Genomic DNA, 16,978 nt, shown 5'->3' with positions numbered 1-16,978 from the left:
AAGTTCAGTTATTCACGGGGAGTTACGGCTGCATCGGTAGACTGCCTCCAGCCCCTGTTTCTCCCTCTCCCTTCAGCTGTGCTTGCTTTTGGACCAGCTCACTGCAGATCAGTACTACAACAAGCAGGAAGAGAAGAAACTCAATTCTATTAGCCTCCTCACTTGATTCTCAGACTCACAGTCAGCACGCCCTTCAACAAACCAATCTGATAGTGCTGCAGATTTAATAATGATTGTTAATATTGGTTACATTACTATCTGCTAGGCATGGAGTTAGGCAGCCTTACATGTACTATTAATTCCATTAGTCCTCCTAATAGCCCTATGGGGGTAGGTATTATCCCTTTATTACAGATAAGACCTCGAGAGGCTGAGTAGGTCACACAGAGTTACCCAGTAAATGTCAGAGCCAGAATTCAAACCCAGGCCATCAGATCACAGACTACAACCTAACCACCAGGTACCCAGAAGATTCCCTTCTAGTTGTCAATGCTGTTCCTATAGCTGGAGGCGTCAATGTTTTCTACTGAGTAGTATAACTTATCTTATATAAGGTATATACTTTAAAAAAGATCATTGTGCAATATTAATGTCTACATTCATGAGTATGTACAATTGGAAAAAGCACAGAGGAGAACAAAAAAATCACTAGAACTATAATTTGCCTGGGATTGCAAAAAGTACCACATAGACATGCAGCAATCCAGCATTCTCACTTCTGTCTCTATTCCCATCTATGGCAAGTTAAGTCGACATTTAACTTCTGGATCCATTTTGTTTTAAAGTAGGCTCCACACCCTCACAACCCTGAGATCAAGACCTGAGCTGAGATCAAGAATTGGACCCTTAACCTACTGAGCCACACAGGTACCCCTAGATCCAATTTTTTTAAAATCCTTGTAATCTTTTTATTATTTATTTACTTATTCATGAGAGCCAGAGCGGGGGGGGTGGGCAGAGACACAGGCAGAGGGAGAAGCAGGCCCCATGCAGGGAGCCCGATGTGGGACTTGATCCGGGGACTCCAGGATCATGCGCTGAGCCACCCAGGCGTCCCATGGATCCAAATTTTTAACAGTCAAGACGATATGTCAGAGGCAGGAATACAAACAGACTGGTGAGAATCCTGGGGTCCGGGGAATCCCTGGGTGGCTCAGTGGTTTGGCGCCTGCCTTTGGCCCAGGGCGCGATCCTGGAGTCCCGGGATCAAGTCCCGCGTCGGGCTCCCGGCATGGAGCCTGCTTCTCCCTCCTCCTGTGTCTCTGCCTCTCTCTCTCTCTCTCTCTCTATCGTGAATATATATATATATATATATATATATATATATATATATATATATATATATAAAGAATCCTGGGGTCCTTGCTTTTACTGTATGCATAAGAAAAGGAGACAGGCCAAGAAATCCTATCTGGTACATTTAAATTACTTCTAATAGTTATAATCATTAATTCTGTTCAGTACAATGTTTTCCATTGACTGGAGAAAAATCTTTATGCTACCTCTGAACAATGGTGTTGGCATTTCCAGGGGTTTGCTGTGCATGAAGCTGCCTTTGGGCAACCTGTGATCACATAAAACCTTTTGCAGCCCACGAACCCAAACAGGGCCATACTTGAAAGGTAGAAATGCCAACCCTCGAGAATAAAAGTTCTTTAGACCCAGGAGAATATCAATGATCTTCAGGGACTCACTCCAGGTCTATTAGAAAGTGGCAGAAATGAGTTGAGGACACGTGTAGCTGGCATTTCACATCTGCTGTCTCCAAAGGTGGCCTTCGCTCAGTGCAGAGGGCTAGAATGTGTCTATGGAAGACAGGGAGAAGAGGTCTCTGCCTTGGAGAGCACAGCTGATTAGCTAAGGTGCTTTCAGGAAGTGTCTTGTGGCTTGTGGCTTCAGAGGTCCCTGGAAGGTCCTACCAGAGGACTCCTCGGAGCACTTTACTACTTATGTGATTCACCCAGAGGTCTACTTACAATGTGGATTATGATTCAGCTGGTCTCAGGTGTGACCTGAAGTTCTGTGTTTCTAACAAGCTCCCAGGTGATGGGGACACTACTGATCCAAAACCCACCCTCTGAGTATTACCCTAAACGTTGGGGAATTTGCGACTATTTATCTTAATGATCAATGATGCTAAGTGGTACCAGGAAACCTACAACGAGATCCTGGTTGGTCTGTCTTCTTGATACTAGGAGAAAAAGGGGTAGGTGGCCAGATGGATATAAGACCCAAATGGGCAAGACTAGTAAGTACTCTCTTACTTTCAGGAGCAGTTATATTTCCTAAAAAGTACATGTTTGAAATTTCATACATGAGCAGCAAACAAAAGCTATGATAAACATATCAACATTCAATGTCTTCCTAAAACCCACATGATTGCATAATCTTCTCTTATCAGACTTTCTGACCCACTGGGGCAGCTTCCCACAGGTGGATTCTTCCTCCAGGTTCTCAACCAGGTGGTAAGAGTAGATGCAAGAATTCGCCTTTTTCTGGGTCATGATGGGCTTTCCTGTGGGGTTTAATCTCTGGCTCCTCAGCCTTCAGTGGTAAACTGAAAATAATAATTTTGCTCAGGCCAGCCAGCTAGAACTAGGGGAATTTTTCTGGTAGAGGTGTCTCTGCATTGGAACAGCAACTCCAGGGAGGGGATGAAGGCCAAGGAGAGCAAGAAAACAGGGGGGAACCACGGGTTCTAACTCCAGGTAGGGCCATCAAAGCAACATCAACCGAACAGCACACAAAGTTGTCATAACAACAGATGCCTCATGACCTGAATATCCACAGTGCTAGTATGAGGAGGAGGAGTAATAGTCCAGGATAAAATGAAATAAAATAAAGCTTTGAGAGAAACTGAAAGGGCACCGATAAGGTTTGATTTTGCAGCTAAAGTGGAAATGGTAAGCTCGCTCTTCGCTAGTGAAGTGTTTTTTAACCAGGGGAAGCCTGTCAGTTGTCAATAAATAAAAGATATGAAGACTCAGAGGCAAAAAATAAGTGGCGCCATCACCATTATTTAGATCCATAACTACTATTTTTTTTATCTAGCTCAATCATGCGATGACCAGCCACTGTCAACCAAGGGCCACTTAAACAAGAAAAATGTTAAGACTCCAATGATTCTCCAATTCACATTTTTCAAGGCTCTTGGTGGGTGTCTCTGAGGCTGTTGCTGGTTGCACAGCAGAGATAAACCTGCCTGTTCACAGATGCCAATGACAGGCCTGCTTGGCGCTGCCATTGGCATTACCTGTACCATTTGGATAGGACGTTCCGGTAGGAACGAGGCCCACGCTAGGAGACCCCTGGAGTAGGAGCTGAATATGTGTCCCTCTGGGAGGCAAGCTGCCCCACTGCACGCAGAGTCACGTATTCACCCAATGAATCAGAACCTGAGATGAACCTCAGCAGTGTGGATGGGCTTTGACAGTTCTTTGTCAGGAGTTCTTTGTGCTCCTAATCTGATTTTGAAGCTCCACAGGAATCCACAAGACAGCAAAACGGGTATGACCCCCATTTTAAAGATGGGGACCCTGAGGTCAAGTGACCTGCTAGAGGCTGCAACGGCTTGGGAGCCAGACAGGCCAGGGCAGGGTTGAGCCACCCACCCCCACCCAGGGGGCATCTCTGAGGAATCTGAGACACGGGGCCCTGATGTGCCCTTCTAGACCTTCTTGGCCTCAGGTCTCCTCCCCTCTGAGCTCGTCTGGATCCTGCCATGTCTTCAGGTCTCAAGTTCTCAGGAAGCTGTGGCCTGGCTCTTCGTTCCTTGGTGAGCCCACTTGCCCATCTTTTTTTTTTTTTTTTTTTTAAGATTTTATTTATTTATTCATGAGACACAGACAGAGAGGCAGAGACACAGGCAGAGGGAGAAGCAGGCTCCATGCAGGGAGCCTGATGTGGGACTCGATCCCGGGACTGCAGGATCACGTCCTGGGCCGAAGGCAGGCACTAAACCGCTGAGCCACCCAGGGATCCCCCTATTTCTAGCCCTTCTTACACACTGTAGACAATAGGTTTGGGGAAAAAAGTACCATGGAGAGTTTTTTCTGTGACATCACTGAAAATCTAGAAAATACAGAAAAGAAGAAGTATCGGCCACAACCCTGTCACGCAGAGACTCTTTGGTCATATGCCCTTCCAGGGGACGGGAGCTTCAGTTTGTCCTCCCTGCAGGACCAGCATCTAACCAGTGAGGTGCATGGATCAAGCACTGAATGGATGCTTATTGTTTTGCCAAAACCAATGTTGATAAACTTTTGCCTATAATACCCCAACTATACCTCTGAAAAAAATCCCTTCTCTCAGCTGGATGCTTTTGCTCAAGCATGTGTTGAAATCACTTAGCAATAGTTTTCTCTCTCCAACAAAAATCTAAGAATCCTACAAAAGGTTTCACTAAGTCCTACTCACTTCCCAACAGCATTTTGCCTCGTGTCCTGGTCCCGTCCAGATCACTGCCAGCATTTATTCAGTGCTTATCCTGTGTAATGTGCTGTACTAAGTACCTGACAAGAATTGCATCATTTAATCTTCATAGATCTCTACGGTATCTATCAACACTGGTTTCCTAATTTTACAAATGAAGGAACTGAGAAACAGAGAGGGTAAGTGACTTGGCTAAGGACACGCAGCCAGCAAGTGTCAGAGCGGCTTGCCCACAAAGCTTGGGTTCCTCAACATGTAGTCTCCTGAGTCCACATAACTAGGTAAAGAGACCACAAACAACACCCTGTACTACGTGGTCACTAACGTCCTCTCAGGAAGTATTTCCCCAAAGTCGAGTGAGCACAGCAGGGAATGGGACTCCTTTGCTTATTCTGCACAGTATCTAGGAGAGTGTCTGGACCGAAATAAGTGCTCCACCTTGGAACGTGTATGTTTTTGTGGCTGTCTCGCCTACCAGAAAGTCAGCTCCTTGAGGGCAAGAGCTGGGCACTGTATCCTGCCCCTCACTCTCCAAAGTAGTGCTTTGGCAAATAGCAAACAGTCAATATATTCTGTTGAAAACGTGACAAAGAAATAGAGAAAAAAGAGGAGTCGTGAGATGGGGAAAAGGAATAAAACAAAACCAAAGGTTTCCTGCTTTTCAAATCCAACAGCTTTCTTCATGTGTCCAGGAGGGCTTTGACCGTGACACTGCTTGTATTGGTGGGAGGAAGGCACACAAGAGAGGAGAAGGGGGAAGAGCACAGTGTGGGCCAAGTTGGCAGAAAGACCGAGCACTAAAGTGGCATCCCAGCCTTTCGGGCAGGATGGCTAAGGAGCCCAGAAGATGACCCCGTCCCTCTGGACCGTGCACACAGGAGCGTACAAGTTTCAGCAAAGTTCATGGACTCTGCTTGGCTCAAGCCCCAAAAGGCGGCAGCAGCAGCAGGTCAACAGACAGGTGCTGATCCTTCTGGAGAGCCTGCACAGGGCAGGGGCTGGTGATGGGCTGGCCAAGGGGAAACAAGGATGCAAAGCCACGGGTGAGGCTGTTCTAAGATGAAAGTGGAAAGACCCCCCTCCCCATGGTTTTCCCAACTATAAACGAAAAGCAGCTACACGGGTTGATCAGCCTACCACAAGTGTCCGGGGAGGTGATGTACTCAAGTTTACCTGCTTGATAACCCTGTAGCATTTGGGTATGTGTTACTTTGACAGACTCTTTGTTTTGTTTTGTTTTTTTTTGTTTTTTTTTTTTTTTTTTCTTTTTTTTTTTTTTTAAATTTATTTATGATAGTCACAGAGAGAGAGAGAGGGGCGCAGAGACACTGGCAGAGGGAGAAGCAGGCTCCATGCACCGGGAGCCCGACGTGGGATTCGATCCCGGGTCTCCAGGATCGCGCCCTGGGCCAAAGGCAGGCGCCAAACCGCTGCGCCACCCAGGGATCCCTGTTTTGTTTTTTTTTAAGATTATTTATTTATTGAGAGAGAGAAAATGCGCCTGCACCAGAGAGAGAGAGAGAGAGAGAGAGGGAGGGAGGGCGAGAGTGTGCACACACGTGCACAGCAGGAGTGAGGCGCAGGGGGAGAGGGAGAAGCCGACTCCCCACTGAGCAGGGAGCTTGATGCCGGCTCTAACCCGAGACCCCAGGATCATGACCTGAGTCAAAGGCAGGTAGTTAACCTACTGAGCCACCCAAGTGCTCTCATCAGACACTTTCAACCCCCACAGCAACAAGCCCTTTTGCTGGGTCTTCTTTCCTTTTTTTTTTTTAAGATTTTATTTATTTATTTGATTTAAATAAACGGAGAGGGAGAGGGAGAAGCAGACTCCTCACAGAGCAGGGAGCCCGATGCGGGGCTCCATCCCAGGACTCTGGGGATCATGACTTGAGCAGAAACCAAGTGTCAGGTGCTTAACTGACTGAGCCACCCAGGCACCTCGCTGTATTTTATTTCTAAACACAAAGCTCCCTTACATAAAACCAAAAGAGAGCAGTCATGGGAAGAACCACACTGTTGAGTGGAGGGGAAGAGGGTGAAAGTTTCCCAGGGACATCCAGCAGCCCCTCATTGTGGTCTCTAACACTCCCTGAATCATCCAACCTGGGACCTGTCCTGGCTGAGGGAAACCCAAAGCCCTACTTGCACTTCACCTTCCCTGACTCTGAGAAGGTGCTTCCCACCCAACTCTACCTGAGGGGCAGAAGAGGCCCCGCCAGAGTGTGCCTGGTACATAAAAATGTCAAGAGCAATGGGCTGCTGTACTGGGAGCAGGGCCCCACCTTGGATGTAAGATTCTGCTTTAGAAAGGAACCCTCGAAATCCAACGAAAACATCAGATTGAGCCTGTGTGTCTCTGGCACAGCAGCAGCAGAATCTGAAAGAAGGGGCACCTGGGTGGCTCAGTGGTTGAGCGTCTGTCTTTGGCCCAGGGCGTGATCCCGGGGTTCTGGGATCGAGTCCTGCATCCGGCTCCCCAGAGGGAGCCTGCTTCTCCCTCTGCCTGTGTCTCTGCCTCTCTGTGTGTCTCTCGTGAATAAATAAAATCTTAAAAAAAAAAAAAAAGGAATCTGAAGGAAAATGTTCAAACAATCCACTTGCTTTCAGCTGTGCATCTGGATTTCTTTGGAGCGTGTGTTTTTCTTTCCATTTACATGTGGCTGCCTGGTTGCCAAACTATGGCCAGGTCTTCTTGGTAAAGAGAAACAGCAAAATGAGTTCTGGTGAGAGCTCGCCTTCTCCAGGGAGGCCAATTCTGCAGGTATTTTGCTTGCAATCCAGGAGAACAGGCGCAGTAAGAAAAGCAGGTGGCAGGCTCATGAATGGAACCCCTGCGAGGACACCAGCTGCAAAGTCGAGTATCGTGTGCTAATAGATTTTTTTTCTGGCTAAGATGTGGTGGGGCGGGGGTGGGGGGCCTCAGGGTGTATTTTTTTTTAAGATTTTATTTATTTATTTGAGATAGCGTGAGCAGGAGGAATAAGGAGAGAGAATCTGAAGCAGGCTCCCTGCTGAGCACAAAGCTCAAAGCACAAAGCCTGCTGAGCACAAAGCTGGGCTGGATCCCCTAACTGCAAGATGGTGACCTGAGCCGAAACCAAGAGCCAGCTGCTTAACCAACTGAGCCACTCAGGTGCTGGGGGTGGGGGGTATTGGTGGTTGAATGTCTTAAAAAATTTTGCCTACTTTGATATCTCTGCTTGGATGTCTAATGGCATTTCTAACACTAACATGCCCCAAACTGAGCTCCTGGTAAGATGATCCCCCAGCCGCTCCTTCTGCAGCCTCCCCATCTCTGTAAATGACAGCGCCATTCCCCTCATTGCGTGGCCAAGGAACCTAGTTCACCCCTGCCTTCTCTCTTTTTCTCCCTCCCGACTTCTGGTCCACCAGCAACTCTAGTTGGTCTACTTTCAAGGCCATCTCTAGAATCTACCCCCTCCATGCTGCCTTCACTGTGATGACCCTGCTCCAACCCTCATCCCCTCACCTGAACGACCCAACAGCCTCCACACTGGTCCCCGTGCTCCCACCCACCCCTTTTGAGGCCTATTCTCACCTGGTCACGGGGAGGAGGGGTTTAAAACGTGAAGTCAGATCCCTCTCGTGCTCAAACTCTTCCAATAGCTCCCTGTCACACCAGAGTAAAACCCAGATCCTTCTGTGACCTGCAAACCCCTGAAATCCCCCAGGCTCCTCTCTTGCTCCTCCCTACCACCCTTCTACTTTGGCCACACCACCCCTCCTCCTTCCCAAAACACTGATATCCTTCTCCCCACACTTCACCTTTTCCCCAGCCTCTACCTGGAAAGCTCTCCCCTAGATTTCCTCACGATTCATGCTTTAAGTTGTACTCAATGTGAACTTCTTAGCAAAGCCTCTACTGCTCCCCCAATAAAAAAATTCTGGTACTTCTGACACTTCTTACTTCCTTTCCCTGACTTACCTATTTTTTCTGCTTGGCACTTACTCCTAATACATTATGCGCTGGACTTATTTATCTTGTTCTCCCACTGCTACCAGAATATAAGGACAAGATTTTCATCTGTTTGAATCGAGTCTTAGGAATACAGTAGCTGGGTACTTAGTAAATATATACAGAATGAATGAGGAATAGATCAGTACTTTCCAGTCATGAGTCTACTGTGAATGAGCCAACCAGGCTTGGAAAATGAAGAAATAAAATAGGAATTGGCTGGACAAATGATACGAATCAGAGAGAGTGAGAAAAGCCACTGAAATTCTATTTCTTGTAATGGTGGATTGAATGATTGGGATCAACTCTTCCTCAGAGAACTAAAAAAGCTGGATTAAATTTGAAAAATGCTTTCTTAAATATATTGAAGAATTAGAACCTAGAGAGGTAAACATAAAAAGCTGCTTTTGTCCTGAGGGCATCTGTTGACCTAGAAAGAAACAGCTAGAAACTTTACTGCATTCCTGGCCTACTCTAAGAGCTACAGAGGCACTGAAAAGTCAAACCCAGAGTCTTCCAAACAAGCAGACTGGGATAAATCATCCCTACCCTTTTTGGTTTTTTTTTTTTAAGATTTTATTTATTTATTTGAGAGAGAGAGAGAGACAGAAAGATAGTGGGAGCATGAGCAGGAAGGAGAGTGAGAAGCAAGCTCCCAGTTGAACAGCAAGTCCAATGTGGGGCTCGATACCAGCACCCCAAATCACGACTCGAGCTGAAGGCAGACACTTTACCAACTGAGCCACCTACACACCCAAACTATCCACTTTGAGCTGAGATCCAAAGACCTGTTATTTTCTGAACGTTTGTGTCCCTGCAAAAGTCATATGCTGAAATTCTAACCCTCGGGGGGGGGGGGGACGAGGAGACATTATTAGGAGGTGGGGTCTTTGGGAGGGGATTAGGTCATGAATGGGATTAGAGCCCTTATAAAACAGGCCCTTGAGATACCTCCCTCTCCTTCCACCACGTGAGGTTACAGTGAAAAGACAGCTGTCTGTCTATGAAGTGGGCCCTCGCCAGACGCTGAATCTACTGGCACTTTGATCTTGGACTTCTCAGCCTCTGCACCTGTGAGAAATAAATGTCTGCTGTTTATAAGCTTCCCAGTCTCTGATATTTTGTTACAGGAGCCCGAATGGACTAAGACAGCTCTCAGGACAAGGATAAACTAAAAGAAACCAGACAAGAAGCCTGGCTTTTCATCACCTGGAGAGTTCTAAGAACCACAAGTCTTACTCAAATTGTTTGAAGGTGGTCTCAGATTGATAGGGCTCCCAGCCCCAGCAGCAGCAGATCAAAACCCTCCCTGGAGGAAGGTACCATCATCTCAGGCCTCAATTTACTCCTATATACACATTTTCAACACCATAACCAGCACACAGAGATAATCCAACACGCAAAGAAACAAGATACCAAGAGTGAGACACGATTGAAACAAAAGACGACAAAAAAGACTTGCAAACCTTGAAATACTGGAATGTCAGACATACACTCTTACACAACCATGCAATCATGCCTACTATGTTCAGAGAATTGAAAGGCAAGCTTGAAAATCAGAGCAGAGAAGTAGACACTATTTTTAAAAATTGGGGGAAAAAAATCCTAGAGCAAATATCATTGAAGGTGTAGAGTATTTATGGTAGGCAGGGGAACTGAACTCAGGGGAAGTGTCACAACACCAGTAATGTGACTCTATCTCCCACTAAAGATAAAGGGAAATAGGTAATCTTCAGAATAGGGGTGAGAATTCGCCTTACATGTTTTTCAGCCAGAATGAAAACAAACTGCTAGGCGAGGATATACAGATTCCTAAATCCTGGGTTGGGGCAGAGTGGCGGGTGGGGAGGTGGTACGGAAAGCAAGCTCCCTACATAAGATAGTTTATAAAAAGAGAACAGAACCCCGGGATCGTTTCATCCTTCTCCATACCCAGAGCCATGGAGGCACATCCTGTAGAACAGCCCTTTGGCAGATCCCCAAATACAGGCCCCATAGAAGAGAACCTCCATAGCACTTCCAAGCATTCTGGCCCTAAGTCCACTGGACAAGAACAGGAATGCTCAGGAGTCTCATCAGGGCTCTGTCTGCTTCCCACCCTATCAGAGATTCTCAACTCAAGTGATGCTAGAAATAACCATCATTCCTGCAACAAACAGCTGTGTCACATCCCGTTTCCCCCTCCCTCTCCGCCCTCACCCTCCTTCCCTTCGCTGCTATCTTTAAGCCACAAAGCAGACAAGAGAAAAACAATTAGTCATCCCAGGTTTTGCCCACTTTCCCCACCATCCCTGTTATTCCAAGCACAATCACTGTAGAAAACAAGGTGGCTTTGGAAGCCAAGCAGGCACCTACAGGTCTGAACGACTTGAAGACTTTTTCCAAGACTTCGTGGAGCGTCTTCTTGCCGCAGGAGGAGATGTAATCCTGTGCTAGCTGCAAGAAAGGCAGGCAGTCCTCGCTCTCGCTCCACACGTGCTACGTGCCCACAGACGAGGGAAAGGAGAAAACAAAGACACACGGTCATTACCCTCAGTGTGAAATCCGAAAAGCCGAAACACATTTTTTTTTCTTAATTACATAAATCTGAAGCCCTCTGTTCCAAAGTAAAATTCCTATGTTCGTTCTTGATTCACCCGCCCTGAAGGGGATGAGAGACTGCATACCCTATAGAAAAGCCCCAGCTTTCAGTCCACGATCTCACCTGCTCCATTTGCCAGCAGATCTGCTCAGACGTAGCAAAAAGGCAGTGGGATCGATATTCCCCTGCCCACGATTTCCACAGTCCTTCTTCTCCCGCTGAGTGAGGAGGGTTTTAAAAGCAGCAGGGAGGGAAAACCCAGGGCCTGCATGATCCGTGGCTCTGCCTTCAGCTAGAGCTGAAGGATTAATTAAGCAGAGTTTGTAACCACTAACTTGCAATGAGACATTCTTTACCCAGATCCACCTGTGAGTAGGGGTAAATTTACTTCAAAATGAAATGAATTAAGACAAAACCAAATCAAAATGAATTTAGAGGAACACACAGAAGAGCCATAGCTATGTCACTGGGAAGCAAAGGCTTTCTGAAAGCTCCCCTTCTCTAAAAATGCTTGAAGAGGGCATTGCCTCCTGATGGTAACATGTACCAAGGGAAGACTGGTTCTAGGCTTCATTTTTTTCTTAAGGCTAGACAAGGTTTTGTGGTTTTTTTTGTTTCCCCACGCGAGGATATCTGTCTTAGCACCTCTTTAAAACTGGACAAGTCTCTCCCATACACGTTCAAGGATCTGGAATAAGCCCAAGAAACCGGCTTGAGAAGCCCCCTGCTTTGCACATCAGAGCTAGGGAGGGGCACCGGGCTACTAGGGTAACATCAGGGTACGTGACCAAGAGTCATTGTTGAGAGGGAACCGATCAATGACAGCTCACCATTGGCGGAAAAGTGTAGAGGCGTGGGAGGGAGGAAGACATCTGGCAAATTAGAGCAAGAAGCAGAGAGGAGGCAGCAGGGGACAAGATCTATTTGGAGAAATAGTCCATGTCAAGCACACACTTGCTCCCTTCCATTAATACAATGATTAGGGCATCACCCCCCAGAAAGTTCTATGTCAATCACTCGAGAAACACATTTCACCTCCTTCCTTCTCACTGCAGCATTTCTAAGAACTGGATCTACAGACTTCAAATACTGCTCCAGTCCAAGAGCCTAACTAATGTGCCATCTTTCCACCCCAATTATCTGTGTTCCATAGATGTGAAGGTCCATTTTTGACACATGCTGCTCTAATTCCAGCAGACTTCTGGAGGGGCTTCTGCCTTGACCTAACAAAGATAACTTCTCGATTCTCTCGCTTTAGACAATAGCTCAAACACGATTCCCTATTAATTAAAAGATAACTTCTCGATTCTCTCGCTTTAGACAATAGCTCAAACACGATTCCCTATTAACACGACCCTTACAGTTGTCGAGCCACTGAAATGCCATTTATGTAAAAGCCTCTTACATTGTACAAAAGTGTAGTAGTACAAAGTGCTTTTATATTCGTTATCATCCTTGATTCTTGGGCAGCAGGGGTTCAGCAAGAACAATAAAGTCTCGCTTCCATATAAAGTTTTGCTTGCCACCCATTTTCATGCTCAAATTTTTAAAAGTTCCAGCGTGTTTCAAATTCTTACCCAAGTGGAAGATGGGATGAACATCTAGCACTGCACAATAGAAAACTATAATCCTGCCTTTCCTAGCCTTGTAAAGATTAGAGAAAAAGTCAAAAATATGTTAAGTGCCTGGCACAGTGCCTGACTGGCATGCAATGGATGTTCACTAACTGGTGGGTGTAAGTACCCTCTTGTCCCTTTTGTGTCTGCAGAATGGGGAGGAAGGGGCTGGGCTGGGCTTTCCACCTGCCACAAGCCTAAGGGCACCCACTGAGCAAATGAGACACTCAATGTGACTTCCCTGAGAACAGTACCCAAGGCAACCTGAGTTATACTTAATTCGGAAGTAGGTGGATCTATGAAAACCTTATATATCTACTTTTTTAAAGTACATTTGGGCTTTAAATTATAAACTAAGGAAAGTGCATCACTCAAGCAACAGAATTGCATCGTATCCACTACTGCTGGGAAATGAGACAGGTTCTTGAAGTGTTTCTAGGGCATTTCTAACCTCGTGAGGAGAGTGCTCGGGCCACAATCTCCACTGCTCCATTTCTGGAGCCGTTGACTTATGAATATATTTTGGAGCAGGCTGACTTACCACCTGCTAAAGGGCCTTCTGTCCAGTATGCTTACATTTCCTTCATTTGGCTGTCTAACTCTCAGACGGATTGGTTTTGTAGGTTTAAAGAAGTCTGAACCAAATCCCTGTCCATCTGATACAACAAGGGTGCGTGGCGTTTGGAATCACAGACTCCTGTGCACGCAGCCACTTAAAGCATCCCTTATTAAATGCTAATGTTTCCTATCTGTGGTAGCCCATAACAAAAAGTACTCTGATTTATTTGTTGAAACTGTTTCCTTCCAAAATTAACCAAGGCAGTCATTAAAGATCCATAAAGTACAAGGTAAGAGTCTGTAGTTGCAAAAATAAGGACAAAGGGGAAAACAATGAAAGGAAAAGAATATAAAACCGAGTGAGATTAGGCCCAACTGTGCCAGGTAAATGGGCCTGGCCATGGGCTGTAGATGGGACACCGCCCGCCCCTACAGCTTTCTATAGGCCTATGCAGAGACGGAAGTTCCATCAGTGGCCTGAGGCAGTGCCCCCGATAAAACAGATGAGCTCTTAAAAACTAACAGGCAATGGGCTGAGGGTATGATGGGAATCTCTTAGGAAAAATAGAGGGGCCCGTTCTAAGACCAGGAGAGGGCAGACAGACGTCTGGTGGCTGGGCTGACGCTCCTGAAAAATTCTGGGATCTAGTCTTGAACAAAGATAAATGGGTGACTGAGACCCAGAGTCCCGCATCATTGGGTGTAGCCACAGTGACTTTGACTTGGAAATTCAACCAGCCACTTTGGCTGTGAAAAAACTATAGCAGGAGTCAGAGAACTTGTGGCTTTGAACAATGTAACTCTCTGGCAAATATAAACCTAGGTAGGGAATGTATTGACTTTCCAACCATGCAATAAGAGCTAAGGCACCTTATCGTAGGAGGAATGCCAAGGAAGGCTTCCAAAGAGGAGCACAGCAGTGGTGCTCAAGCTTCAGCAAGCATCACAACATACCCCCCCCCACTTCCGCATCACCCAACTTATTAAGACACAACTGTTGGGGGCAGGGCTAAGGATCTGCATTTCCAACAAGTTCCCAGGTGACGCTCACGCTGCTGGTTCTGGGACCACACTTTAAGAACCAGAACCAGAGCAGAACTTTGGCTAATCATATTTGGGAGGTGAGGAGTGAAGGTGAAAATCTCTGGTGAGAACTTTTATTTTATTTTATTTTAAGATTTTATTTATTTATTCATGAGAGACACAGAGGGACAGGCTGAGACACAGGCAGAGGGAGAAGCAGGCTCCATGCAGGGAGCCCGACGTGGGACTCGATCCTGGGTCTCCAGGATCAGGCCCTGAGCTGAAGGCAGGCGCTAAACTGCTGAGCCACCCGGGCTGCCCAGAACTTTGATTTTAAAACAGGCCATCCGTGGCCTTTCTTTCTGTCATTAGGTTGGACCAGAGTTTATCATCAAAGTTTGCCCAGCTTAAGACGACATAACCATGTCATCTGCACGCAGGAAAATGAGCACCTGTTTTCTACAGTATAGATGAGAACATCCAGCTCATGCCCGAATGGGATTATGCCACTATGGTAATTCAATCCCACAAATATCTTCTTGAGCAAACTCTGCATGCTCCTATTGTCCTAACACCTGGGATGGTGCTTGGCTTCCTGGTGCTTAGGCAGAGTCGGGGGTGGCCAGGGGGCAAAGAATGCACCCATTTCTCCTCCCTGGACTCAGTTATCTGAGTTAAAAGGCCACTGCCCATGGGCCTCACCCTCACTGTAGTACTGCCCTATGGGTTTTCGGCCATCATTAGTACCAAGGAGTCCATTCTGAGTTGGTGTGGCTTAATCCAAAGCTGACTGCCATCCGTCGAAGAGATGCTAGGAGAGAAAAGCTGCACGCCATCTCATACCACACAACGTACTCCTGCCCGGGGTAAGAAGAGTGTGCCTGGCTGTACCTATGACCTGCTCTTTCTGCCGACCACTGATACGTTTTACCAAGGAGGAAACTGAGGCTCAGAGAGGTTAAGCAACTTGTCTGTGGTCACACAGAGGGTAAGGGGCAAAGCCAAGGGGCAAAGCCTTCAGCCTCAGTTCCTTCATTTGTAAGTCACAGAAAACAATAAAACAGTGTGGTTATAAAGATTATAGAGGTGAGCCTGTAGGCTGCCTCTCATGTAGCAGGAGCCCAGCGTGCTTCTTCCCGTCTGTTGAAACTCCTATCAGCATAACTTCACACTCCTCAGGATTACCACTTCATGCATATGTTAAGGACATACCTTTCTCCCTAAAAAAATCTCCCTATATGAATAATGCACAGCCACTGTGGAAAGCTTTACAGTTCCCACTATCCCTCATTTAATCCCCACAAAAATAATGTAACATAGGTATGATTATCCCCATTTGACATAGGAGGAAACTGAGGCTAGAGTTTAAATTAGATAGGAAGGTGCTCTTTTCTCCACCGTCCCACCATACGAGGCGATGCAATCTCATTTAGACAAGTTATATTTTCTTCTCCAAAATGAAAAGGTTCTGGGATCCCTGGGTGGCGCAGCGGTTTAGCGCCTGCCTTTGGCCCAGGGTGCGATCCTGGAGACCCGGGATCGAATCCCACGTCGGGCTCCTGGTGCATGGAGCCTGCTTCTCCCTCTGCCTGTGTCTCTGCCTCTCTCTCTCTCTCTCTCTCTCTGTGACTATCATAAATAAATAAAAATTTAAAAAAAAAATGAAAAGGTTCTTATTTGGTCACATAGTTAGGAATAGGGACACGCCTAGAACCAAAATGAGAGAGAATATATAGAGATACACGTATACACGCATGCATAAAATTAAATCACATGGTCCTTCTATAAACAGAGCCTTTTTTCTTTAATAGCATGACAACTGCTATCTTTGTTTTCATACTGAGGAGGGATTAAACGATACAAAATTTTAGATCCAAACATGTTTTTGATGGTTTGGCAGAAAAAATAGGACAATAAGGCAGCCCTCCCCTTCTCCTGTCATGAGCACCCAGGCGCCAGGGAGCCGCAGGGCAGGGCTCTTTGTTTCGAGCTCCTTTCTCCTGGCCCAGGACGAGCAGGGAAAGCAGCTGGTGCTGCCATGCCCAGGAGAGCGCGCACACGTGCCCCTCTGTCCGGCTGGTCCATCTGCGGATGCCAACACCCCACTCCTCAAGCCTGACGAAGCCCGCAGGACCTTCTGTGTTGGCAGAAGGGAGCACGCCACCTGTCTGTGAGCTCTCAGCCCCCTCCCTGTCACACCTGTAGAGCCAGGCAGGGTTGGCTCTGTCCCTGATCGGCCAACATAGAGGGCAGAGGCAGCTTCATTTTTATCCCAGGACCCGACCTTGGGCACTGTCCACGGCGACCTGAATCAGGGCAGCAGTGTGGAAAGGGATGGCGTGAACAGGATGGCCTGTGAGATGAGAAGAGGAAACAGTGCACAAGGGACCCAGGAGCTGCCAAAGTGGAAGGAAAATAAAAGGAAGCCCTTGTTCCCAAGGCCTTTGGAGCTCTTGGCTTGATGTCGCCCGTGGGACACTCTGCATGGTGCAAAAGACAGGCCACCGGGCTTGGGCTCAAGTCCTGGCTGCCATTTCTTAGTGACATAGTCCTGGATAGATCTCTTACACTGAGCCTCAGTTTCCACACCTATAAAATGGGGACAATATCTAACCGTAGACTTTTTGTGAGGCCCAATAAGAAGCTGCCTGCCCTTGAACCCACAGTCTGAATGGGGTCCCCAGTTGTCACTCCTGGGATGCTCTGCTTTCAGTACAGGGCTACGGTTCAAGTTGCTGTACTTCTTATTAGCTGTGGGAGTCAGCACACCTTGCTGTGTGTCAGTGTCTT

The 16,978-nt window shown here is 46.9% G+C and overlaps 1 protein-coding gene across 5 annotated transcripts in view; it reads right to left on the bottom strand.

Annotated features, from left to right (window-relative positions):
- Positions 1–16,978, bottom strand: part of MTURN (maturin, neural progenitor differentiation regulator homolog) — a 29,251-nt gene that overhangs the window by 8,419 nt on the left and 3,854 nt on the right. For 4 of the 5 annotated variants that reach the window (XR_003143114.3, XR_004804546.2, XR_004804547.2 and 1 more), the window contains exon 2: positions 10,766–10,888. Coding sequence is in view for 2 of the 5 variants with exons in the window: in XM_025464510.3 (XP_025320295.1) it covers positions 10,766–10,888 (123 nt within the window). In the remaining 3 variants the exon portion in view is untranslated. Of the gene's footprint in view, positions 1–9,328; positions 9,482–10,765; positions 10,889–16,978 lie in introns of those variants that run through there. The other variant, XM_049093764.1, reaches the window with a different exon arrangement.

Source organism: Canis lupus, chromosome 14 (genome assembly GCF_003254725.2).
Source record: "Canis lupus dingo isolate Sandy chromosome 14, ASM325472v2, whole genome shotgun sequence".
Taxonomy (NCBI): domain Eukaryota; kingdom Metazoa; phylum Chordata; class Mammalia; order Carnivora; family Canidae; genus Canis; species Canis lupus.
Note: the sequence above shows the minus strand (reverse complement) of the source record. Positions and strands in the feature narration are given on the sequence as shown.